The 27,966-nt window shown below is 39.9% G+C and overlaps 1 protein-coding gene across 1 annotated transcript in view; it reads left to right on the top strand.

Annotated features, from left to right (window-relative positions):
• SNTB2 (syntrophin beta 2) overlaps positions 1–27,966 on the top strand; it is a 101,587-nt gene that overhangs the window by 53,144 nt on the left and 20,477 nt on the right. The window contains exons 2-3 of the mRNA XM_074286114.1: positions 5,388–5,601; positions 18,263–18,473. Coding sequence (XP_074142215.1) covers positions 5,388–5,601; positions 18,263–18,473 — 425 coding nt within the window. The remainder of the gene's footprint in view (positions 1–5,387; positions 5,602–18,262; positions 18,474–27,966) is intronic.

Genomic DNA, 27,966 nt, shown 5'->3' with positions numbered 1-27,966 from the left:
GGAAAATTGCCCTGATCTCCTAGAACCAGAGGATAATTGAAAGAATCCAGTGATTACCCACCAAAAGAAACCCCAGAAAGAAAACTCCAAGGAATATTATAGCTAAATTCCAGAATTGTCAGATCAAGGAGAGAATATTGCAAGCAGCCAGAAAGAAAAAAATCCAAATATTGAGGAGCCACAATTAGGATTATCCAGGACCTAGTGGCTTCCAATTTAAAGAATCAAAAGGCCTGGAATATACTATTCTGGGAGGCACAGGAGCTTGGACTGCAGCCAAGAATCAACATTATCTTTAGGGGAAGGATATTCAATGCAATAGAGGATTTTCAATGGATTCTAATGAAAAGATAAGAGCTAAACAGAAAATTTGATCTTCAAATATAGAACTCAAGGGAAGTATAAGAAAGGAAAAAGGGGAAGGAAAAGAATTGTTTTTTATAGATTAAAATGTTAACATTCCTAATGGGAAGATGATATATGTAACTCTTGAACTGTATCTTTGTTAGGGGTATATTTAGAGGCATAACTTGACTTTAATGATAGGATTTTAAAAATAAACTAGGGATAGAAAAGGGATTATTTTGGAAGAAAAGGAAAGAGGAGGTAAAATGGAGTAAATTTCATCACATGAAGAGGCAAAAAAGACTTATTACAATTGAGGGAAACAAGGGAGGGGGGATGAACATTGTACCTTTATCTCATTGGATTTGGCTCAATCAGAGAACACCATACATACTTAGTTTGGTATGAAAATTTGTCTCATCTCAAAGGAAGTAGGAGGGGAAAAGGGAAAGGAAAGGGGACGGCTAATAGAAGGGAGGGGAGAAGTGGAAGGAAAAAGGAGGGGCTAAAAAAGGGAGTGCAGGTTGAGGGAGGTGGTGGTCAGAAGCAAAACACTGGTGAGGAGGGGAAAGGGGGAAGGAAGAGAGAAAAATATAACTTGGGAAAATAAGATGGAAGGAAATATAGGGTTAGTAATTTAACTGTGAATATGAATGCGATAATTTTTTCCCATAACACAGAAGCAGCTAGCAGACTGGATTAAAACCAAAACTCTACAATATGTTGTTTACAAGAAACACATTTGAAGCAAAGTGATGCATATAGTGTGAAGGTAAAAGGCTGGAGCAGAATCTGTTATGTTTCAGCTGAAGTTTAAAAAAAAAAAATAGTGGAAGTTATCCTGGTCTCAAATCAAGCAAAAACAAAAGATAGATCTAATTAAAAGAGATAAGGAAGAAAACTAGTATCTTGCTAAAGGGTGCCATAGATAATGAAATAATGTCAATACGAAACATATATGCACCAACTGGTATAGCATTGAAATTCCTAGAGGAGAAATTAAGAGAGATGCAAGAAGAAATAGAAAAACTAGTGGGGAATGTCAACCTCCCTCTATCAGAACTAGATAAATCAACCACAAAATAAACAGGAAAGAAGTTAAGAGGTAAATAGAATTTTAGAGAAGTTAAATATGACTTTTGGGGAAAAATTGAATGGGGACAGAAAGAAATGTATTTTTTTCTCAGTGGTATATGAAATCTACATAAAATCTATAGAAGGGTATAAAAACCTCAAATTGTAGAAAGGTAGAAATAGTTAATCAGATCATGATGCAATGAAAATTATATATAATAAAGAGCCAAGGAAAAGTAAACCAAAAGTTAATTGGAAAGTAAATAATCTATTCTTAAAGAATGAGTGGGCGAAACAGCAAATCATAGAAATAATCAATAATTTTATCTAAGAGAATGACAATAATGAAATAGCATATCAAAATTTATAGGATGTAGCCAAAGCAGTTCTTAGGAGAAATTTTATCTCTTGATACTTACATGAGTAAAATAGAGAAAGAGGAGATCAGTGAATTGGACATGCAACTGAAAAAGCTAGAAAAAGAACAAATTAAAAATCCTTAATTAAATACCAAATTTGAAATCTGAAAATAAAAGTAAAGATTAACAAAATTGAAAGAAAACTATTGAACTAATAATAAACAAAACTAAGAGTTGGTTTTATGAAAAAAACTAACAAAGTAGATAAACCTTAAGTTAATTTGATTAGAAAAAGGAAAGAAAAAAAATCAGATTACCAGTATCAAAAATAAAGAATAAAATAACCACTAATGAAGAAATTAAGACAATAATTGTCTAACGGTATGCCGATAAATCTCATGATCTAAATGAAATGCATGAATACTTACAAACAACTATGTATTTCCCAGATTAACAGGGGAGGAAATAAATAGTCCCATTTTGGAAAAAGAAAGTGAACAAATTATTAATGAACTTTCTAAGGAAAAATCTCCAAGGCCAGATGAACTTACAAGTGAATTCTATCAAACATTTAAGGAACATTTAATTCCAATAGTACACAAATTATTTGGGAAAATAGGGGAAGAAGCTGAGTGAATGCCCATCAATTGGAGAATGATTGACTACATTATGGTATATGAATGTTATGGAATATTATTATTCTATAAGAAAGGGTCAACAGGATAGTTTCAGAGCAACCTGGAGAGACTGCCATGAACTGATGCTGAGTGAAGTGAGCAGAACCATGAGAATATTGTACACAGCAACAAGATTATGTGATGACCAACTGTGATGGATATGGCTCTTTTCAACAATGAGGTGATTCAAAGCAATTCCAATAGACTTGTGATGGAGAGAGCCATCTCTCTCCAGAGAGAGTAATGTGGAAACTGAACATGGACCACAACATAGTATTTTAATTTGTTATTGTTATTTGTTTGTTTGCTTGTTTTCTTTTTCCCCCCACTTTTGATCTGGTTTTACTTGTATAGCATGATAAATGTGGAAAAATGTTTAGAAAAATCACACAGCTTTTGCCTACTGTATTGCTTGCTGTCTAATGGAGTGGGGAGGAAGGAAAAGGGTAGGAAAGTTTGGAACACAAGGTTTTGCAAGGATGAATGTTGAAAATTATCTTTGCATATATTTTGGGAGGGGTGGGAAGCCATTTTTAAGAAAAAAAATTTCCTAAAATACTTTCAAGGCTCTAGTATTTGGTTAAATTGGGCTAGAGAGGGAGAGAAAATTTTAGTAATGGGTAAAATATTGTTGTATGCTAATTTTCTTCTTAGTAAAATTTTCTTTTCTACCCCAATGGTAGCAAAATATTATGAATTAAATATAGTGCCATTGGGGAAAACTGGATTTATTTGTGTTAGTTATGTACTCAATAACTGCTAAATATTGTGAATTAAATATGATGCCATTGGGGAAAGCTGGTGACCTTACAGGATTTATCTGTATTTGTTGTGTACCCACAGAAGTAGGCAGCTAACTGTATCTTCACAACAGAACTATATCTATGAGCCTTCTCCATGGGTCACTAGGTGGTTCAGTGGACAGGGTGCCAGGTCTGAGGTCAGGAAAGCTTCTCGAATTCAAATCCAGCCTCAGACACATCTAGCTGGATAACTCTGGGCAAGTCACTTAACTCTGCTGCCTCAGTATCCCCATCTGTCAAATGAGCTGGAGAAGGAAATGACAACCCACTCCAGTATCTTTGCCAGGAAAATCCCAAATGGGTCAGAAGAAGTCGGACATGAATGAAAATGGCACCATTTCTCCAAATTTCTTGGTGTCCCCATGTCCTTTCATCTCTTAAGACCCAGCTCAGCTTTTCCCCAGGTATCATGCAAGCATGGCTTCTGCCAGCAGACTGTGCCAGATAGTCTGTTCACCTTCGCCATTGGTCTGGCTCTGGCCAAGACACGGTAGCCATTGCCCTCCTGAAGGATACACCGAGAAGTTGTGTTTGCTATTTAAAATGGCTGTGGTTTTGGTACCTGGCTTAACAAAGTATTTTGGATCAAATGGATTTCAGAGCAGACCCAGACTCCTTTGGGGTATATGTGAACCTTAATTGTAGCTGTCAGTGTATCTTTCATTTTAGAAATTGTTTGAAATGACCAGAATGTCAAAAATCACATGTCAGCTTTTGGCAGTAACTGGAAACTGTTGGTTCTTGCTGCCAGAATCTTCATAATGGAATCTTCTTGAAAGCTCAAGGCTAAGTAAGACAGACCTTAAAAGGCCTGAATCAGCCTCTTAAAGAGCAAAGCTTGATTAAAATCTGAAATAGACCTTTTTATTGGGACTGGGCTTTAGCTTATTTTTCTTTCAAGGATGAAAGATTTTCTTTGGTACCACGAAGGAGTTAAATTAGCCCTTTGCTCTCCCCACCCAGAAAGAACTGTGATATATGGAAGCATAAAACACCAATAGTCTCCTTCCCCAAATGCTAGTCTCAGCTTTTTCCATATTGTGCTTAATTTCAGCAGATCTTGTCATGTAACTTATAAAACAATAACCTCCCTGCTTTTGCTGACCACAGCTAAAACTTGCAACCTCTTCCCCAGATATTCACATTTGAAGTGATAGGCTTACAGTACTTGATTATACAATATTTATTTTTAGACATGTCCTACATTTTCCCCCATTTCTGTACACATTGGAAACAAGAAAGGGGGTGAAAATTCATAATCTTTCTGATATACTGTACATTATTAATATACCTATCATTAGAACTTTTTTCACTTCCTAGAGTAATGGACTGCGTCATTGAAATGTTGTGGGCTAGGGGCCAGGGGAGTGCTGATACAACATTTATGGCTCTTAGTGGAGTAATCAGGAATTGATTATGGTGAGTTTGATTGAACTGCGTCCAACTGTTTGCTTTCGATTTTGATATGGTTCAAGATAAAGTTCCTTCAACCTATCTAGTTCCTGGGGCATGAAGATTGTATCTCTATATGTCTTTATACTGTGCATTTCATGAAAAATGAAAGCAGAGGGCATGGTTTTTATGTCGTGTCAATGAAACTATCATTTTATAAAATTCAAAAACTTAGATTTATATTTTTGTTTATTTAATTTATGGCAAATTTCTATAACAGTATAATTTGTAAAAATGTACATTTCACATGAAACTCAAATATTTTTTGTATTTAAATAGAATAGCAAATAGTATGTAATAAAGGTATCATGTAGATTTCTTTTAATTCCCTCTCCCTCAATATTTTTTTTTTTACAATGTCTGCTCTCATGTTTTGAAAGTGACATCCCAAGGGGGTTAGGGAGTGCAGGGAATAGAGCGCCAGCCCTGAATTCAGGAGGACCCGAGTTCAAATCTGGCCTCAGACACTTAACACTTCCTGGCTGTGTGACCCTGGGCAAGTCACTGAATCCCAGCCTCAGAAAATAAAAAAGAAAGAAAGTGACATGCCATTTGTTATAAAGAAATAAGACATTTTACTCTCTGTTTTATGTTAAGAACATGGTTGTTATCCAGTTGTGTGTTTCTAGAAGGTGCAAAAGGACTAATTGGCTTTTCTATCCTGATTTTATTCGTAGTCAAGTTCATCCGGGAAGTGACACCATATATCAAGAAGCCATCGTTGGTATCCGATCTGCCCTGGGAAGGGGTCTCCCCCCAGTCGCCAAGCTTTAGTGGCAGTGAGGACTCGGGCTCCCCCAAACACCAGCACAGCTCCAAGGACAGGAAGGTCATCCCTCTCAAAATGTGTTTTGCCACCAGGAACCTGAGTATGCCAGATCTGGAGAACAGGTGAGAGGGACAGAATCGGCGAGTAGCGGAATCCTTGTCACTTCGGGAAGTGGGGGAAGTGTTCTTTCTAGGGTCAGGAGAGCTGAGCGCGGGTCCCAGCCCTGCCTGGTTCAGAGGGGTGGCGGGCTGGGGGCCACATGGACCGCCGGCATCGCTTCATTTCTCTGGCCGAGTCCTCCCCCCCAAGAGAAGGCGGCGGACGAGGGAATCTCTGGGATTCCTCTGGGAGCCAGCCTTCAGTGACGGATGGTTGTGGGCGCCCCGAATGCCATCGGAGGGCCCCGTGCTCCGGCAGCCGTTGTCCTCCTCCTGTTGTCCGATTTACGCCATTACGGACTTCTCTGGGGCTGTCCAGCCATGTCTGACTCTGCTGGGCCCTGGCTGCACTGTTCTGAGCAGAGGCCCTGGAGCAGTTGCCACTTCCTCCTCCAGCTCATCTTCCTGATGAGGAAACTGAGGCACACTAGGGGAAGTGACTGGCCCAGGAGCACTCAGCTGGGAAGTTTCTGAGGCTGGATTTGAACTCAGGGAGGTGAGGGTTCCTGACTCCGGGCCAGTGCTCTGGAAGGCCGTAGAGACCTTCCTGTCAGGAGCTAGCTCCCTGAGCCCTCCCCATCTGGGTTGGGGGATCCGGAGACCTTTCCAAAGACGGGCCTAACTCAGGAGGTGGGGGGGTCCTGGGAGGGATGCTGAGGAGGGAGCTGCTGTGCATAGCACACTAGGCCTGAGTTTACATTCAGCGTCAGGTCTGATCAGGCCCCTCACCCACCCTCTGCCTCAGTTTCCTCAACTGTGCTATGGAGACAATAAGAGGTTCAAGCCTTTGCCAGCCTGTACCTGCTACGTGCTGCCACCATTGTTGCCCCCGCCTCTGTTACCTGTTGAAGACCCCAGTGACTCTCTGTTCCCATATTGAAGCCAAACTCTTAGAATAACAAGTCATGCACTTTCTCCATCTGCTTGTTTTCTTCCTGTGAAATGTAGCGACATTATTTATTTTCCATTCCCCCCAGCATTTGTCACAAGTACAGACGACTTTGTCCAGCACTGTACATATAAAATCAACTTGTTCTTGCCCTCAAGCCAGCGAGTCCCGGGAAGGAAAGGGGCTTGGAGAGATCGAGTGGGAGAGAGCCTGGAAGCCAGCGACTCTGAGAGCCGGAGAGGAAAGAGGAGGGGGGAGGGAGACGGCATGGGAATGCAGGGAGCCCCAGTGGGCACAGGGAGCAGGAGGCTGCCGCCACGGGGGAAGGAGTTTCCCATCCAGAGGGCACTGTGAGCCCCCGAAGTTTCTGGAGCCAAGAGAGAGGCAGCCTGCTCACCCTGCGCTTCAGATTCCCCTCACCAGGTTCTGCGAACACAATCCCCATTGGATTCAGGCCCCAGCCTTCTACAGACGCCGCAGCTTAAAGCTCAGGTGGGTCTAAAAAGGAACAAAAAGGCCTGACGCTGAGTGCAGCTGCTGAAGGTAAAGCCTGCGCTGCGCCCACTTGAAGGGGGAGCCGGCCATCTGTCACCAGGACGTTCGTCAGTGTCAGCTCTGTGGAATTAGCCGTGTCCTCTCAGAAACCTGATCTCTTCCCACCCGGGCAGGAGCTCTCCTTAGGTGGGTCCTGGTGAGGAGGGAGAGCACATCACCTTTCACAGGGAATTGCAAAGTGCTTTCTGTAATCCCTGGGGACTTCACTGTAACCCTGGGCGGGAGGTCGTTTGAGAAGCTGAGGTGTCAGAACCCCTGTGCCGAGGGCCGGTTCGACCTTGGGGCTCTCCCGATCCCAGATCTGGAGTTTCCTTCCACGAGCCCTCTCCTGCCAGACCTCCCAGCGCCTGCTCGGCGGGGTCCACCTTTAACCCGAAGCACTTGAACCTTTTTACTTGTGGTTGTTCAGTCATTTAGATGTGAGCGGCTCCTTGGACCCTGCAGCACCACATGTACTGTCCGTGGAGTTTTCTTGGCCAAGGCCCTGCAGTGGTTTGCCCTTTCTCTCTCTGGCTCATCTTATGCTTTAGCAAACCAGGGCAGAAGGGGTTAAGTGTCTTGCCCCGCTTGGAAGTGTGATTGGACTCTGGTCTTCCTGACTCCAGGCCCAGGCCCTGTCCCGGACCACCTGGCTGCCCCACCAGACGTCAGTCATCATCCACAATTGGAGACCTCAGGGGTTCCCTCGCCCGGCACCAGCTCCCCGAGTTCTTGGACGGAAGGAGCCTGGGCCTGCCAGTTGGTAGCGTAGGCTCCTTCTCCCTCCGTGTGCCTGCTGGACCAAAGTGAGCCTGATAATCCCCGAGACAGGCAGCCCGCACGCTGGGGAAGGGCCCAGCCTTCCCATCCCGGGCCACCTGGCACTTCTCCTTCCCTTAGTCACCTTGGGGCCCTGTCTCCCTTCCAACTGCCTTTATTTTTGAAGGGATTCTTTAGATCTGTCGGGATCTGGTGTGGACAGGAGAGAGTGAGCAGGGAAGGCTGAGCGGGGCGGGATTGATCCTGGCCCCAGGCTCAGGACCACCCTGGCCCCTTGCTCCCTGAGCCTGGAGTCCCAGACAGAGTCCCAGGTCTTCTAGCACAGGGATCATCTGACTGCTTCTTCCTGCCTTCACTTACATTGTGATCCACTTTTATTCATCCCAAATGTGGGATTTGGGATGAGTTGGTTTGGTTTTTTTTTTAAGTTTCCTTTATTCTTTTTGTGTGGTTCCACTTCCTAGATCTCAAACACATCATTAAACATCAGGCAAATGAGGGGTTTCTTCCAATTTTCTCTGGTCCCCACTCTAATTTCAGTTTTCGAGAGCGGTATCATGTGCCTCTAAAGCACTTTTACAAGGGCTTCGCATTAGGAAAGCAGAAGCTAACTCCAAGGTCGAGAGATTTGTGTAAGAGAAAGTGGAGCTCAGTTTTTTGCCAATGACTATTGTGGGCAATGTATATTTATTTAGTATTCTGTATAGTTCAGAAGGAACACGGTGTTCTCATACAAGTAACTGCCTTTTGGAAATGTGCTGCTGTTTTCTCTGGGCGTGTACAGGATGCCTCAATAATCTTCCCTCTGGATCCTTTCCATACAAAAGATAATTTGGGCTTTGTGCCACAGATAAACTACAGTGGAAGTGTTAACTTCCCAGTCTAGCCACTGGACTCAGCATTTGTCCTTAATTGATTAAATAAATGCTGTGGAAGCGTCTGCGAAGCCAAAGAAAATCCAGTACCCCAGAGCAGCTGAACTTCAGGGGTGCTCTGGGGTATCTAGACCACAACTTGATTCATCTGATCAACATGTCATTGCAATTTACTGAAAATTCCCAGCGGTTTGGCCCAGAGCCAGTACTGTTCATGCTGTGGCCGTCTTCCACGCTTTCTTGCTTTTGCTCTCCTATGGGCCTCAGCCATGACTGGCAGCCTGCCATAATGTATTTATTAGCACAATTTTATTTGAACTGTGCTTTTAAAACACTGGTAGACTATTAAAAAAAAAAAAAAAAAAAGACTTTGCTGTGATTCTCTAATAATTTTAGAGCTTCATTTTAGAAGCTTCTGGGTCCTACTGTCAGTCTAGAAATTCAATTAAGCTTAGGAAGGAGCCTTTGTATGTTATGTAATTAAATTTTCGAATTCAAGATCCTTTTCATTTAAACTTTTTAAAGTGGATAATTGGGCACCTGCCTAGAGAAACAGTTTTCATTCCTTTAGTCCCCCATAGTCCACATATACACTTTGAACTCTTTGATCAGACGTTTAATCAAGTGCTTTTGCACCATTCTTCATGTTAATTGATTACTGAGATCCCTAATGTTTGGGAATGTAGAATTTATATCATGTCCCCCCCCAAAAAAAACAAACAAACAAAAAACCCCAATGATGTTAGATGATGTTCCCTATTTAAAGTTATATTGGCACCTCTTTTTACACCCTATTCATTTTCCAGTAGGGGCACACAGAGGATAGAGCACTGGGAAAACCTAGTTCAAATCTGGCCCAGACACTTATTACTGTGTGTCTCTGGGCAAGCCACTTCACCCCATTTTCCTTCTTCTACTGGAAAAGGAAATGGCAGACCCCGCCGTATCTGCCAGGAAAACCTCCAAAATTGTATAGTTCAAAGAGTTGTGCCCATGTAACACATGGTTAGACAAAACCGGCTGAGGAAATGTTGTCTCCTGGTCTGGGCCACATTTTGTTCCTGCAGAGCCCCAGCTTATCAAGGGGGGCAGATCAATGTTTCAGCAGCTCCCGTTGGAGCTAGTTACAGTCCATATACTTTTTAATTCCATTTTTCTTTCCATTATTGTAGTTATTGTACAGGAAGCAGCCAGGTGGCTTGGTGGGCAGAGCACTGGGCCTGGGCAAGCCACTTCACCCTGTTTGCCTTCATCCCCTGGAGAAGGAAAAGGCAGACCCCACCAGTATCTGCCAGGAAAACCCTGTGGCAGCACTGGAGAGCCATGTTCCTGGAGTCACGAAGAGTTGATCACAACTGGATGACTCAACAAGAACAAAGTTCTTGCATGTATTTTTCTCCTGGTTTTGCTTCCTCCACTCACTTATAACCTTTTTCAATAACTTTGTTAAATCTGAAAAGAAGGATAAACTGATGCCTATATTTAGTACTAAGTAGGGCAATGGGAGGGGTGAAGGAAATTTCTTGTCGTAAGTTTGCCTGAATTTTGAGCATTTGTGTTGAAGGATGTCAAGCAAGTTACCCGATGCCAAACCAATCAAGTGGAAATAAATCGTCCTATAAAAGATGTCCGTGCTTGGATTTATGTATGTCTTAACCATGACTCAGCTGCAGTGAATGCCCAAGGAGAAGTAGGACTTGTCAGGTCATTTTAAAAAATATTAACTACATGAAACATATATCTTGATATTTCTGACGAATATAGGGAGTGATTTACTTTCCATTGACAGTCATGAGATACTTTTTATAGTTATCAAGGAAACTGAGAGCTTTTCAAGGGCAACTTTTGGATGACAGATGATAGAATCTTAAAATAATTGTGTGCTGTACCTAGTTTGATGAGCAAAGAGCAAAGAGCATGGGGTAACATGCACTTTTCTTAACTCACCAATCATGTGCTCAGGTTTCTTATTCTTTAAAGGGAGAATCTCAGCATTTTGTTGTTGATACAATTGATTGCATTTTCTTTATGTAAGTTACATAATTCTTTACATAAATTAGACACTTTTCCTCTAACAATTATAAGTAAGTTTTAACAAAGAAACATTCCTTAAAGATTATAACAGCAATAGCAGTAATTTAAGTAAAGTTACCATTAAAAGGAATAAAATAAAAACAAGAATAATAAAGAATGTAATGGCAATTAAGTGAAGGTTAGAGTTTTAAATTTAAGTCAGTATTAAGCTTCTTAAGCCGAGATAAAGTTTTTTTCTGTCCTCTTAAATCCATACACAAGCACTGTCTCCCTAGGAAACATTCTTGGATCCCTTTGTATTCTAAAGACTGTTTCCATCCCCAAATTGTGGTCCTTTGATCGGAAAGTCAGCAAGCACTGACCACTCATGGTGCTGGAGGAGCTCCCCCCTCCTGCTCCCCAGTGGGGGAAACCGCATGTAAACCTCCGGGTACAAAGAGATGTAAACACGGCAGATTAGAGATAGCTCCAGAGGAAAGGCGGATCAGGAGAGCCTTCTTGGACAAGGTCAGATCATGGCTGAGACCTGATGGCAGTGAAGATGAGGAGGGAGAAAAGTCTAGCTCTGGGGGACAGCCCGGGAAGATGCCTGGAGTTGGAAAATGAGAAGGGCATCTTCCAGGATGTTGGGGCCCAAGGCTTGTGCTTGGAACTTGTTTACTTGCCCAGCCTCTGGTAGGCTTGGTCTGGCAGCTTCTGCCCTTCTTAGATGGAGGGCCCTTCCCCTCCAGCTGCCTGAATAGTTTTCTCCTTCCCCCCCAGGCACAGGCCTGGCTCCTTAGGGGCACTTAATAAAGGCCTAGTAGTTAATAGAGTGAGTGATATCTCCATTGGTGGGAAAGGAGAGAGCTGGGCTATTTTACCTCACTTCATCTTGTGCATTCAGAAATGGAGATGGAACCCTCTTCCTCTCTAGCCCTCTTCAAAATGAGAAGCTGCCCCTGAAATGCAGCTAAGAGAGGAAGGGCCCTCCCTGTCCTCATGGAGCTTACTCTGAAGCTGTAAGAGGCTGCCCAGCGGGAGATGCCATGACGGTCCTTTCTCTGGAAACTGGGGTAGCGTGCCAGCCCTATGGCCAGAGGGCACTGGGGTGTTTGAGTCCTGAAGCTATAGCAATCGCAACTGTGATGTTTCCTGGTGGTGGTGGAGAATATAGCTGATGGGAAATGAACCCTCCAGCATTCTTGGACCACCAGATCTCTAAGACCACTGCGTATCCCAAATAGATTAGCAGAAGATGGGGCTCCTACTAACCCTAATCCACTTTTATAGAGTACATTTAAGCTTTGCAAAACTGCCACTCTTAATTGGTGGAGGGAGTTTTTTCTTTTCTTTTCTTTCTTTCTTTCTTTATAATATTATCCCTTGTATTCATTTTTCCAAATTATCCCCCCCTCCGTTCATTCCCTCCCCCCAATGACAGGTAATCCCATACATTTTACATGTGTTACAATATAACCTAGATACAATACATGTGTGTAAATACCATTTTCTTCTTGCATGTTAATTATTAGCTTCCGAAGGTGTAAGTAACCTGGGTAGATAGACAGTAGTGCTAACAGTTTACATTCACTTCCCAGTGTTCCTTCTCTGGGTGTAGTTATTTCTGTCCATCATTGATCAATTGGAAGTGAGTTGGATCTTCTTTATGTTGAAGATTTCCACTTCCATCAGAATACATCCTCATACAGCATTGAAGTGTACAGCGATCTTCTGGTTCTGTTCTTTTCACTCAGCATCAGTTGATGTAAGTCTCTCCAAGCCTCTCTGTATTCCTCCTGCTGGTCATTTCTTACAGAGCAATAATATTCCATAACCTTCATATACCATGATTTACCCAACCATTCTCCAGCTGATGGACATCCATTCATCTTCCAGTTTCTGGCCACTATGAAAAGGGCTGCCACAAACATTTTGGCACATACAGGTCCCTTTCCCTTTAGTATTTCTTTGGGATATAAGCCCAATAGCAGCAATGCTGGGTCAAAGGGTATGCACAGATTGATAACTTTTTGGGCATAGTTCCAGATTGCTTGGAGGGAGTCTTTTCTACTGGAGTTTCTATTTTAAGAAAATCTCAGGACCAAATGAAACCAGTTTGTAAGGTATTATCCTCATGCATGCATTCCTTATTGCTGTTTTAAGTATCAAGAAACCGAGGCAAGGTTAAGCAACATTTCTGCTCCTGCTAACATAAGTTTTATATATTAGAGCCAGTAATCTTTCCCTTGGTATTCCCTCTACTATCCCACCCTGTTTCTCTATCATCTGGGTCATGCTTATATTGCTTTTGAAAAAAAAGGTACTGACTTTGCCTTCCCCACAATCACCACTATCATAAGTATCTTCCCATAAAAATAAGACAATTAAGCAAAATCACTGAATAAAGTAATTTTGATAAATGGGGCAGGCTGCCATTTATATTGCTGTTTGTAAATAGAAAGGATGTATATTTTAGCCTCAGTAATATAGAATTAATAGTCTTTTGTATCTGATGTAAGTATTTTTGCGTTTTGATGTCTTCATTGACAATATTATAGTTGAATATATCGTTCTATTAGTTTTTTGTTTACCAGAGACCTCATGAGTCTTTCCATGTTTCTCTGATTTCTTCATATTTATCCTTTACTACAATAACATTCCTTCCCACTCAAATACACTTTGTTGAGCCATTCTTCTATCTTTTGGCAGATCATTTGTTTTTGCATCTTGCTATTGTAAAAAATGCTGCTGTATTTTTGTACATGGAGGATCTTTTTTTTTTTGACATTGACCACTTTGGAGTATTAATGCAGTGGTGTTGGGACTGCTGAATTATAGGGTATAAGCAATCAGTAATTCTTCTCACACAATTTCAATTATATTTCTAGAACCATTTTTGTTCCCGTTTACAGCTTTACCAGTAGTGAGTTAATGTGCCTGACTTCCCACATCTCCTCCAACATGGGCTTTTTCCATCTTTTATTACTGCCAGTTTGATATGTGTGGAGTGATGTTTGAGTTGTTTTAATTTGCATTTCTCTAGTGATTTTGAAGATTTTTCACATATGCTTGTTGATTGTTTGAGGTTCTTCTTTTGAAAACTTTGTTCTTATGTATCCTCACATTATTGATATGCTGGCTTTTTTTACTGAACTGCTGCTTGTTTTCTCCTCTTTATAATTCTTTGTAGTAAGATGATGATGCCCAAGCATCACTTGTCCATGACTATATGCCCTATGATATATGTTTATAACTGTATGTCATAAAGAGTTGAGTTTTCCTCCAGTTATTTGAATTTTCATGTATTTTTATAAATATTGTTTCATAGTTGTATTGATACATTAGTCCTCTTTATGTCTTAAAAGCATACTTTATGGATATTTTATGTCTTTTGTAATTACTGAAATAGAATTTTCCTCTTTCTCTCTTGGCTTCTATTATTAATATTCAGAAATCTTTGTTTGTATACTATTACCTTGCAGAAATAGTTGTCTTACCTAAATCGTTTTTGTTGTTAATCTTTAGAGTTTTCTATATATACCATTGTATTGCTTACAAACGGATAATTTTCTCTCTCCTATTTGTAAATGCTTATTCTCCAATTTCTTTATCTTTCTTATATAGTTAGCATTTCAAGTGCTAAATCAAATAACAGTAGAGACAATAAGCTTCCTTGTTTGATCTCACAGGAAAATTTCTAGTGTTTCTTCTTTTCAAATAATGGTCATTCTTGGTGTTAGGTTATTGTTTTTTTTTTCCTTTTAAGGGATAAAAAAATTTATATATATGTATAAAAATAATAAAAAATGCTTTTATTATTTGTTGATTTGGCTGTTATTGAGCTACCCTAATTATATTTCAAATGCTGAATCGTATTTATATCCCTGTTATAATTTTCAAGTGGGTCATAATGAACAATTTTTTGATAATATTGTGGTATTCTCTTTGCTAAAAATGTCTTTTAAATGTTTTATATCAGTATTCATCAGTGATACTGGGGATGGTTCTCTTTTGCTTTATAAATTTCCATAGGTTTGAGGGACCATATTTACCTCAGAAAAAGAAGTTTGGTACCTTTTTTTCCTTTTGTGTATTCATGCCCCTGCTCATCTAACAACAATTAGCATATACCAGGCTATGCTAAAGTGCTCAGACTATACAAATATTATCTCATTTGACTCTCACAATAATCCTGGGAGGCAGAGGATATTTTTATTCCCATTTTGCAGTTGAGGAAACTGAAGCAGACTGATTAACACATCCCTAGGGTATCTAGTAAGTGTCTGAAGCAGAATTTTAACTTGTGTCTTCTAGGTTGCAGACCCAGGGCTGTATCTACTGTTTCACTTAGCTGCCATCTTGCACTTATAAAGCTGATTTTTAAAAAACCCATGAGTCCGAGACATTACTTTTCTCCTCATTAAATTTGTACTATTTTTCTTCAGGCCAGGAACATAGATTTCTGCTCAGTTAAAATGGATACATTTTGAGGAAGGGCTTAAGAAGCTTTCTAATGATCAGATTCTCAGAGTCATAGTATCCAGACATTTTTACAGCTCCATAACTTTGTCAGCCCATTTGGATAGTGGAGTCAAATGTTCCCAAGTAAGATGGGTCTCCCATTTAGGTCTGCTGTGTATCTAGCCCTTCCCTAGGCTTTGTGGCCAGATTAAATTCAATTCAGCAGATGTTTGTGGAGTGTCTACCATGTGCTTCGTTGTCCTAAATGATGAGCATCCAAAAAACTCAGGTATCACATATAACATAAGGAAAGGGGAGGACAGTGCATCAGGACCTGGTGGTAGGAGAGAGAGCTTCATAGACTAGGGAGAGTTTGAACTGGTCCTTGGAGAATATCAAAAGGCAGAGATTAAGGAGGGCTTGGGGACGGCTTAGCGGTCACTCTGGTTAGAACAGGGAATACCTGAAAGGGAAGAGAAGGTATCAGATAAGGCTAGAAAGGTAGGCTGGGTTAAACTGTGGAAAGCTATAAGTGCCGGGCTCAGGAGTTAGGATTTTATACTGCAGGCAATGGGAAATCACTCATGGTTTTTGAGCAAAAGACAATAAATGGCAGATCTGTGCCTTAGGAAGATTCTTTAGCCCCCACGTGAAGAATAGATTGGAGAAGAACAAGGCTTGATTTGGGGAGCCCCAAGAGGTTGTTTCTGTTTCCAGATCAATCTGGAGGAAGAAGGGCAGTGGCTGGATGAGTGGAAAGGAGATCAGGGGAGTAGGCCCCAGACTTGGCAAGTGACTGAGGGAGGATATGAGTCAGAGCTGCCTCCTGTCCCCGGCGAGCGGGAGGACGGCAGGACCTGTGGAGTCATGGGGAACCGAGGGAGGAGTCACAGGTTTGGCCACCTTTGTGGACTTAAGGTCAACCTGTCAGTCAACAAACATTTATTAAACATCTCCTGTTTTCCAGATGACGTGATCTGTGCACAAGGATGGACAAGAAACAGCCCCTGGTTTTGGGAGCTTAGAAACTATGAGAGGTGGGAGGGCTGGACAGGGAGCCACTGTGAATCCTATTTACTCGCGGCTAAAAAGGGGCAGCTCTTGGGGGGGAGCATTAGGCCGAAAGTCAGGAGGACTCCTCTCCCCGATTTAAAATCTGGCCTCAGGCACGTATGGCTATGGGATCCTGGCAAGTCACTCATCCCGTTTGCCTCCATTTCCTCATCTGTGTGGAGAAGGAAATGTGGTGCTTTGCCAAGAAAACCCTAAGTGGAGGCCCAGAGATGGACACCACAAGTAGTGATGAAGGAAGCATCTCCTGATTGAGTTAGCAGCTATCCAGCACTTGGGCAGCCTCTCCTGAGGCTTAGCTAGGTTCTGAGGCAAGGCTCTGTATCAATGGGAGTTAATATTGGTTAACACACAATAGAAAGGTTGCAGAGGTGAGGAAGATCAGCTGGATATTCAGAAAGATTTCTTGTAAAAGATGGCACCCACTCAGAGGACTTTTAGGGGGCCGGGAGAGCCCCTGTTTGTGTCCCCACTGTGCAGGGGGAGGGTGTCCATCCCCAGGGAAGGGCTGGAATTCAACAACATGAAACCCCAGCAACAGGGAAGCAGAGGAGAAGCGAGGGTGATTTCTAGGGAAGCAGTTTGGAGAGGGACCGGGTCAGTGAAACCCCAGCTTCTGCGGGGGGGCTGAGCGCTGGAGGTGGCCCGGGCATAGGGCAGCCTTGGCTGTCTAGCTCACCCTGGGCTTGGCCTTCCACCTGGGGCTCCAGTTCCGTCCTTTGCAGGCCTCAGCTCCCCTCAATCCAAGCCCACAGGTGAGAGGGTCAGCGTGCCCCTTGGTCTGGCACAGAAATTAATGTGGCAGAGAGAGGTCATCCCTGTGTCCTTCCAAAGACTTTTTTCTAATTGGAAATATTCCTAGCTATGGCTCAGAGAAAAGGATTTTTTCAAGGTGAGAAGGAAGGGCAGATTTGGACAAGTTTGTAGTTGGCAGGAAAAGGACCAGTGAATAGGAGAATGAAGATGAGATGAGAGAGACAGAAGAGAAGGGGGGAGAGGAGGAGGTTCTTGTAGGAAGACTAGTATAGGCGACTGAGAGCACACAGGGAAGGTTTGGCCTTGGGGCAGAAAGACCATGAGCTTTCTCTTTGGAAAGATGTATACCCAGTGTTAGAATGGATTATTGTCTTTGCAGTGTTAGCTCGGGGAGGAGCTTTGTCCAAAATATGAACCCAGAATTCTTAAACTGATGTGGAATTAGTTTATTCAGTTACAGTAAAAGTGTTTAGTCAATCTCTCACATAGATTACATCATATAATTTTTTTAAATTGTCAGATAAAAAGAAATGTTCATAGCACTGGGCATCTTGTTTTGCCATTGTTGAGAGCTCATTAAAATATGTAATCAATGGTAATCTATTACTTTAAAATATCATCAAACAATTTTTTCACCAACATGGAGAGTGTGGAAATATGCTTTGCATGATTTCATTTGAATAGATGGTATGTTGCTTGCCTTCTCAATTGCTTGGAGGATGGTCTGAAAGGAAGGAAAGAATTTGGAACTTAAAATTTTTAAAAATGTCAATAAATAATGAATTTTTGAAAAACAAACCCCCAAGATTAAAAAGTACTATTAAGATTGTTTCACAAAAGACTTCTTGCCACTCAGGAAAATTGTTCCCTATTTGGCAGTGCACTGGAAGTCTTGTAAATATTTTAAAAGGGTTATCTCATTGTTTACAACATACCTATATTTTGATAGGTAAACTTTTCACATCTTCTAGAGAGACTCAGACAGTATCACATGGTAAATAATGATGTAGACAATAATAAATGCCTTCCTAATAGCCGTCCCCAACAGAAACATAATTATAGTTGGTCTTTTGAATATTTGTTTTTGCATATGTGGGTTTTCTGAGAAAAGGGGCCCCTTGGGGGGAATCAGGAGAGAGTATCTTTCAGTTCTCAGAATGTTGAGGTCGTTTTAAGGTGGATCTTATCATGCTTGGTGCCTTCTAACCTTCTCACCTTTTTTTTTTTTTTTTTCTTGACACAGATTGATAGAACTCCATTCTCCTGATAGTAGAAATACTTTGATCCTTCGCTGCAAGGACACTGCCACCGCCCACTCGTGGTTCATAGCAATCCACACCAACATCATGGCTCTCCTCCCCCAGGTGTTGGCTGAACTCAACGCCATGCTTGGTGCTACCTGTACCGCAGGAGGCAGCAAGGAGGTCAAACACATCGCCTGGCTGGCGGAACAGGTAGGCTGAGATGGGGGGCAGTGGGCTTATCAATATAGAACTTTTACATAAAAGCTTAGGGTTTTGAAATGTTTTATTCTAAGTGTCTCTGATATTTACATAAAGCTCAGACATTAGTTATTCAAGACAGGACTTGGACTCTTGGCTTCCCCTCCACCTTTATATCTGTTTTACTTTTTTTGTCTGTTTCCCTGTGTATTAGCATCTCTACCAGAAGGGTAAACAAGAGTAAATGAAGTCATATTAATACATTTTCTACTCAAGGACAAGATTACTTATATCAATTGTTATCAATAAAAGCCTGATATAACCTCAAGAGCCATTCCCCAATAGCTAAATGATTAAAGAATATGAATAATTTGAAAAAAATTTGCAAAATATAAATTAAATCCTTAAAATATGCTCAATATCACTAATAGAAAAATGTAATTTTTTTTTTTTAATCTTAAGGTTTTACCTTTTTCTGTACAAATATGATAGTAGACAGGGATAATGGTGCTATGAGAATATAGGCAGGCAGGTACACACCCAGATGTACTATTAGTGGAACAGCAAAGTTGTTCAGTTACTACACACATGCTTACACACATTTACATAGATACATAGACATATATGTGTGTGTATATACAGTTATAGATGTGTGTATATATATATATATGTAACAAAACATTCACAGCAGCTTTTGTTGTGGGCACAAGGAACTGGAATCTTAGTGGTTTCCCCTTGATTGGAGAAAGGCTGAAAAAAATGCAACATGTGAATGTAATGTGATATTATGCAATAAAAAATGATGAATATGTGGAACTCTGGAAGGCAGTTTGGTAGGTAACTATGATATTAAAACAAAAGGCATAAGTAAAAAATATTTTTAAATATAAAGAGCAGATGCAGCGGAAATATCTTGGGACTTGGAGTCAGATGATCTGGGTGATATTTACTACCCAGGCACATTGGACGAGTCACTCCAAGTCTAGTTACTAATTAGGTACGTGGAATTGAGTGAGATGTCCTCTAAAGACTCCACCAGCTCAAAATCTGTGACCTTGTAGGCGGTTTTTAATAAAAGCTGGCTGAGTTTTGAGTACTGTTCATTTGTCATTTATGTACTGAATCCATCCCAGCATTCAGTTGCAGAGTAAAGATTTCAAGGCTATTCTCCCACTTTGGCTCACTTCTCTTACTTTAAACTACATGGTGACATTTATTGTTCCAGCCTGGAAAAATATCATATTTCACACAGGAAAACACATTTTAAAATTTTACTTGTCAAATAAATGATAATTTAAGTAAGATCTTGCTTAAGAAATCTTGTCACAACAGCTTTTTTTAGGTCCTGATCATTTTAAAGCCATAAAGAAATAGTAACCAGATATCTCTCTTTTAATCTGAAACCTTTTTTTTTCTACAAGGTTAACTATGTTTCCTTGACTTGGGTGGTAACATTGGGAAAAGATAGTCTATTGAAACAGGCACATTTTATATTTTTCATTGTGATCAGGAGAGATGGGAAGATTTCTGCCCGTCTTGAAGCTGTTGATAGTTTTTCCCACACATTCCTGTAGAGTAGTCTGACAATTTGAGAAAGTTCCTATAAGTTGCTCTTGAGGACAAGGAGTCATCTGAATCGTGGGCTGAGCCAGGGATCTTGGACAGTTGTCAAAGGAAGATCCGGACTTTGGAAGCGTCCCTTTCACAGGTGTTTCTGACAAGTATTTCATCCTTGACTCTGCTGCACACAGCCGTAGTTTCTTTGGATACTGTTTGGATCCAGACCCTGGCGGAGGGAGGGTACTGAAGGTGACTCCTGTCTATCTCCAAATGAATTAAACTGCATAGAAAACACTTTGTTATTGTTCAGAATATCTCTGTGCCTCCTTCTCAATCGTGATTTCCTCTTTCATTAGTTCTGTGTTGGGGAATCTTGAGGGTGGAAATCAGGCTTGGTGCTCCCTGAGCCTTGCAGATTCTCCCCTGGATCCATATCCAACAAGTCTCGGGCAAAATTTCTGGTTGGAACACTCATTTACAAAGGGCCAAGCTGGTAAGGATTTTGAAATCCAGGTTAACTTGGGTCATTCATTTTCCTAAAGAGTGAAACTTGATCTTAGCCCTAGCAATGTGAGCTGGCGGGGATGTTCTGCCAAAGGAAGTATGGACGGTCTTGGGGGGTATTGAATGTACTTGGTTCCTTCTCTGCTTCCTTTTGGATTAGTGAGTGTTCCCTCTTCTCTTTCCAAAGGCCTCTGTCAGCTTTTTGTTGTTCCTGAGATAGCGCTGCTTAAAGTTTCAATGCAGGCCCAAGATCTGTGCCAAATTCCTTCTCATGCTGAATTTCCAGTGCAGCTTATGACCTTAGCTCCAGCCCCATAGCCCTGGCTGGTTTCCACAGGGCCTCTGGATTTACAGTGTGTTTTCTCCTATCTTGTCAAGCCCCAGGTCAGCTTCCTTGAGAGTCAGAGTGATTGTTTTCTGTTCATTGTCAAGTGATATTTGCCTAGCCCAGTTTTGAGCAAACACTTATTTCTTTTACATGTGTTTATTTGATTATTTTTAGCATTTTTTTTTTTTTTTTAAAATTTTGAGTTCCAAATTCTCTCCCTTTCTCTAGCCTCTCATTCATTGAGAGGTAAGCACTATAACATCAATATTATAAAATACATCTATATTTAAAAATATCGTTTTGAGGAAAAACAAAACATGACAACCCTAAACAGGTTCTTCCAGACTCAGTGACCCATGAAAGGTTGTTTCCTGTCATGATTGGCAGTGAGTGGATCCTGAAACTCCCTGTTGGTTTTCATTGTCAGTCTCTTGTTGCTCACTTCACCAAGTGGAATAATCTCCTGGCACCAGTGGTCAGTCATAATTGCTATTGATAGCTTGTAAAACTCTCAATAGATAAAAGTGGACTTGTAAAGGATATGGTCAGGCTGGGTGCATGCCTGGCCCAGTAAGCCTTTCTGCATCTCTTGGAGAGCGTTTATTGGAGATGGTTGGGTCCTTTCTCTTTTACAAGATACACAAGGCTTGGCAACCAAATTCCACTTCTCATTTAGGTTTCTTTATTGTTTGAGTATTAGTAAATGCTGGTTCTTCCTGTAATTATCTTCATCTCTGCAGTTACTCTGTTCTTCAGTTTATGTGCTGAATTATCTAAGTGCTTGATTCAGTCATATTGTATGGCCATAATGAGTCTCCAGTGTAAAATGATATAAATAAATAATTCAATATAATATTTAGTAGTAAAAGCTTGTGATGTACAAAGCATGGTGCTGGGGATACAAATGGAACAGTCACATAATTCCTGTTCTCAAGGAGCTTATAGTTTAATGGGGGAGAAGCAGTAAATATTTTAGCTTCCAAGTCAGGTGGAAAGGCCCCATTTTCCCGAGGAGGCAACAGCAAAGCAATGGCAATATCTCTTTTTAAAAAATATACTTTTTTTGCGGGGAGACAGCTAGGTGACACAGTGGATAGAGCACCAGCCCTGAAATCAGGAAGACCTGAGCTCAAATCTGATCTCAGATACTTAACAAGTCCTAGCTGTGTCGTGTGTGTGTGTGTGTGTGTGTGTGTGTGTGTGTGTGTGAATTGAGGAAGATTAAAAAAATATATTTTTTTTGATTATCAAAGATCTTCATTCTCACCCCCTTCCCAAATGGAAAAAGAAATTTAAAAAACAATCTCTGTTACAGATGGTTAGATGAGTAAAACAGATTCCAGCATTGGTTATATCCAATGAAAAGAACATGTGTTCTGTACTCTGATTCTTTCACCCTTCTGTAAATACTTCTGTCCTTTGTTCCTTACAGTCACTGTTTTCAATGTTTTTTTCTTTACATTATTCTTTTTATTGTATCAGTGGATCTCCTGATTCTGCTCACTCACTTTACCTTGGTTTATATAACTCTGAAACTTTATTATTTCTACAGCACAACAGTAGCCATTTCCTAATGGATGGACACCTGCCTCCCCTTAGTTTCTAGGTCTTTGCTACCACAAAAAAAGTTTATACATGTGTTTGTACATGCTTGGAGTTCATTTTGCTGAGGATTGATTTATCTGTTCATCTATCCTCTCTCCAACTCCTTTAACTCCTTTCCCTCTTATTTTTCTGTTGAATGAAATGATTTCTGACCCCAGTTTGTTGTGTGTATATATGTGTGTTTGTGTGTATGGGGAGCTTTCCTCTGATGACTAGTTCAGAGAAGAGTTGAGGTCCAAGTGTCACCCATGTCTCCTATCCCTTCAGTGTTTGTATAGACTTCTACTTGTGCACCTCATTTTAAAAATTTTTTCCTTTTCTTCCCTGCCCACTCCATATTCATCTTCTCCTCCCTTTACAATCTTCTCTTAAGATCATCACAAGATAACAGCTAATTAAATGAAATCTTTGTGATTCCTGATGATGGATTCAGAGGGACATGTGTATCAGCTCCCTATGTTAAAATGGAACCTTTTGTCCTTGTTTAGCCTAATGATTGCCCTTTCTGTTTGTCTTTTTATGTTTATCTTGACTTCTGTGTTTGCACTTCAGAGTTTCTGCACAGCTCTGGTCTTTTCATCAGGAATGCTTGGGAATCCTCTGTTTCAATATAGATATATTCTCCCCTGGTCCCCACCTCACCAATAGATTATACTTAGCTTTTATCAGTTATTATTGGTTGTAAAACTATACTTTTTGCCTTCTGGAATTGAATATTCTAAACTTTCTGCTCCTTTATAGTGATAGTTTCTTTTTTTTTTTTTTTTTTTTAATTTTTTTATTAATTTTATAATTATAAATTTTTTTTGACAGTACATATGCATGAGTAATTTTTTTTATAACATTATCCCTTGTATTCATTTTTCCAGATTTTTCCCTCCCTCCCTCTACTCCCTCCCCTAGATGATAGGCAATTCCATACATTTTACATGTGTTATAGTCTAACCTAGATACAATATATGTGTGTAGATATAGTGATAGTTTCTAAATCATTTGTGAACCTGACTGGCTCCTTGTTACTTGATCTCTTTCTTTTTGTAACTTCCAATATTTTTTCTTTGGTCTGGAAGGTCTGGATTTTGGCTGTAATATTCCTGGTAGTTTTCTTTGAAAAAAAGATTTCTTTCAGAAGATGACCAGTGGATTCTTTCTATTTCTTCTTTGCCTTCTAAGAGATCTGGACAGTTTTATGATTCCTTAAAACATAATGAGTTGACTCTTTTTTTGGCCATGATTTTCAAATGGGTTATGCTCAGATTATTCTGGTGGACTACAGTTGTGAAAATCTAAAAGGCTCTGAAGGTTGGGCTGGCCAGGGGATGGCGACACTTGGGCAGCAAAGGAGGGCATTGAGGGTAACTGAAGAAATGTGTCCTGGGGTGTGGAAAGTTTGTGGTCTCGACACGTGAGGGAAGCATCTGCACCTATCACGTACCTGTAAACAGAGACCTGAAATGCTCCGGTGTTCATTTGTCCCATTCTAGTGTTAGAGAGAAACAGATACTTGGATTCTGAAGGGCCTAGCAATTGTCACTTCTTTTTCTTTAGATTTACCTGATAAAAAATATTCTTTGTCCTCAAGCTGGACATTATTTCCATTGGCAATTGACAAATACTTTCTAGATACCATTTTTAATGGAATAAATTGAATGTAGATGTTTCAAAGACATATACTTTAGACTACCTCAATCTTTTCTCCCTCCAAAAATTTTTTGTAATTTTTACAGAGTGCTAATTTTTTTCTCTTGAGCAGAGAAATTTTGTTTTATCACGTTTTCCTTCTTAGGAATATAAATAAAGGCTTTTGGGCGAACATCAACTCTTTAACTAAACAAAGGCAGGATGCCCCCCCCAAAAAAACAACAGGGAATGTTTTTAGACTTGATGGCTTGAGGCAGTGGTAAAGGACATGAAGTCAAAAGACCTGGTTCCAAATTCTGGTTCTGACACCTTTCCTTGCTCTGTTACTCTGGGCAAGGCAAATCTTTGCTTCAGTAACTCATCCATAGATTGGATACGACAATCATTAATGCTATGTACTTCAGTAGATTATTTTGAGGAGAGTACTTTGTATACCTTAAAAAGCCATTACCATGTGAGTTGTTAGTATCTGTGTTTGTTTAAAAAAAAAAAAAATCATTCCTAGATCTGTAGTTGGGAAAATATCAAAATTATAGTTATTTCTTTTTTCCCCCTAGCTTCATCTCTTATATTTTTAAAAATACTATTTTATTTCCCCCCAATTACATATAGAGACAATTTTAAGTATACATTTTTTAAAAATTCTGACTTCCAAATTTTTTCTCTTCTTTCCTCACCTTCCTGAAGTACACAATTCCGAGGACATTGATTCAGGAATACTTGATAACAAGATCTAGAAAAATAAATTTAAGATTCACCAATCGGTTTATACCACAGTATGGTTAATGTTAAAAAGAAGCCCTATATTCTCCAAAATATTTATAGCAGCATTTCTGGTGATAGCAAAAAATAAATAAATAAATAAATTTCATGTAGGTGCTCATCAGAGGAATGGCTCAACAGATCGTGGTTCTTTAATGATGGAATATTACTCTACTGCTAAGAAATAATGAGCATAAGGAATACAGGGAAGCAGAGAAAGATTTATAAAACATGATGCATGATTAAGTAAACAGAGCCTAGGAAGCATATAAAGCTACAACAATATCAATGGAAAGAACAGCCACAAAACAATCAAAATTGAATCACAAAAAATTAGTGGCTCCACTGGCTCCAATGAAGAGATTTGAGAAGTTTTCCTCACCTTTTCCTTCCAATGTTGGGAGGGCCATGGGTATGGTACATTGCAGATTATTGATTAATGTTGCTAGAAGAGTTTCTTTTTTGCTTTTTTTTTTTTTTCTTTAAAAATATTATTGTTGTATGAAATGGCTTTGAGTAAGGGAATAGATACTGGGTGAAATTTTAGTGTTGTTTAAAAAAAAAAACCCAACAACTCAAAGATATAGAAGGTACACATATATATATTAGAGGCAGATAGATGGTATTGTGGTTAGAGAATCGACTGTGAAGTCAGGAAGATCTAAGTTCAGATCTGGCCTTAGACACTTAAACCACACTGTAGCTGTATGATTCTGGGCAAGTCGCTTGACCCCAATTGCCTTGGAAAAATAATACATAAATACATAATAAAATACATAAATAAAATTAAATATATATATGTGTGTGTATACATATAGATTCACCCAGAGTTGATCTAGTTTGTTTTCATGGTATCCAGATGGCATGTATGTGGAATCCACCTAGATATGTTCTAGGTCTGTCATCTTAAGGTGACTGTATGGTGATTCCTAGAGACTTTTTGTAGTCAGGAAGACTTCGCATCCTTCCAAGCAGTATAAATTTGTCATTTAACTCTATTTGCTTTAATCCACCAGAAAGGGAAATGACACTGCAGTATCTTTGGCAAGAAAACCCCATGGCCATATCACTTATGGAGTCATGGAGAGTTTGGGGAGACTTTGAGCTTTTGTGTCCCCAGATATCAATCATCTGACACTAGGTATCTCCTTTTGGGGGGCCTCATGTTACCTGTATCCTTGATATTTTTTCTAATCAAGTGAATTAAAAATCTAAAAGCTTCCCTCCAGTTCATGTATTGGTCTTTTGCTCCTCACTAATTTTTAGAGCTGGGATGAGCTTTAAAATGGCAATTAAATGAGGTACTAATATATAATTCTTTACTCTTTAAAAGCAAATATGAATTACTTGTTTGTGGTTAGATGGGGGAAATGAGTAATTTTATACAGGGAGCAAATAACAGACCAATTTGATTGGAATGGAGAGAAAGTAATATGAAATTAGACCAGAAGGCAAAGGATTGGAAATGGAGGGGGTGCCTGTCAACTGGGGAATGAATGAACAAGTTTAGGTACATGGATATAATAGAATAATCTTGTACTGTAAGAAATGATGAAGAGGATGGCTTCAGAAAAAACTGGCAAGAGATGTATGAACATGCAGAGACCTATACAATTATGGTCGGTCATTATGTTGATCAGAATCCCTAAAGTTTTCTGTCTCTAGAACACAGTTGTTATTTAAATTTTTCTCCTGTACTGCTCATTTTAAGCTACATCAGTTCCTCATCAGACATAATATATGTCTTTCCAGGTTTTTCTGAAACCATCCAGAGGATGTCCTTTTCTTGTTTTCTGAATGGGGGAGGAGGAAAAATATCAGAAAATGCTGTTCTAAAAATAAAACTTAATTAAAAACAAATAACATTAGTAGGAGCTATGTAGTGGAGGGTCTTAAACACAGAATTAAGCATTTTTGTATTTTATCCCAGGGGCAATAGGGAGTCAAAGAAGGTTTTTAGTTGTAGGATGATCTGATCTATGTTTTAGAAATATCAGTTTGTCAATTTTATGGAGGAATAGTTGAAAAAGGAAAGAAACTGGAAACAGATCAGTTGGAAAAATATTGCTATAGACAGAGGTAAGCAAAGATAAAGTCTGTATAACTAGAGAGAAAAGACTTTTGAGAAATATATTGTAGGTTGGATACTGGAGGAGAGGGAAAGAGAGTAAAGGAATACTCTGAGGTAATAGATTTGGAAAATGAGCAAGATCGTATTCTTAGTAGAAATTAGGAAATTTGAAGCAAAAGGGGTAGGTTTAGGGGGTGAAGACAGTGGACTTAATTAAGTTTAAGGTCCCTTTGTGACGTCTAGATTTACCAATCTGACTTTTCTTAATATGATTTGATTTTAATTCTTATTATAGTCTCCTGCTAAGTTGGTGAGGACTTCAACAGAGAAATGAACATAGGATCAAAGATTTAGAGTTGAAATGGACCTCAGAAATTATTTAGTTCAATCCTTTCATTTTGCTGATAAAGAAATTGAGGGCCACAAATATAAGTTATTTACCCTTGGTCACCCTAATAGTTTGTGGCAAAGCTAGGATCTTTACCCAGGACTTCTGCATCCAAGTATAGTATCTGCCTGCATGCTGGACCTGCCTTTGGATGTTTCTTACCATCTATTCTTTGACCTTGGATAACAAGGATAAATCTTTAATAAGCATTTTTAAAACTCTCCAGAAATAATTGCACCACATGCAAGTGAATCACACAGTAGTTTTTTGGTTGATAAAAGAATATGATCTTCCCAATGTACTTTGGAATCGTCTTGACAGAAGCTTTGATTATAGGTTTCTTTAGTGGTGGGGTTTTGTGTGTCTGTCTGTTGTACAGAAGGTACTCTCCCTTCCCCTCAAACATTCCAGCACTAGTAACCATTCTAAAGAGATTACCACACTTGAGTGAAGGATTGGAATTTTTAGGAGAAATAGGGGAAAGTATTCCATTTCACAAGATACTCTGTGGAAATCACTGATTATAGGGCCAGGGAAGGGAAACGACCATCAAGTCGTGGTAGAGAATAAATTGTACAGATCAACAGCTTTGTGGAGAAGCTGCTTTTTCTTCACTTTTCAGGTTTCTTTCAAAGATAGAGTTTTT

Source organism: Sminthopsis crassicaudata, chromosome 2 (genome assembly GCF_048593235.1).
Source record: "Sminthopsis crassicaudata isolate SCR6 chromosome 2, ASM4859323v1, whole genome shotgun sequence".
In the NCBI taxonomy this organism is placed as follows: domain Eukaryota; kingdom Metazoa; phylum Chordata; class Mammalia; order Dasyuromorphia; family Dasyuridae; genus Sminthopsis; species Sminthopsis crassicaudata.
This window is presented reverse-complemented; position numbering and strand designations above follow the sequence as displayed.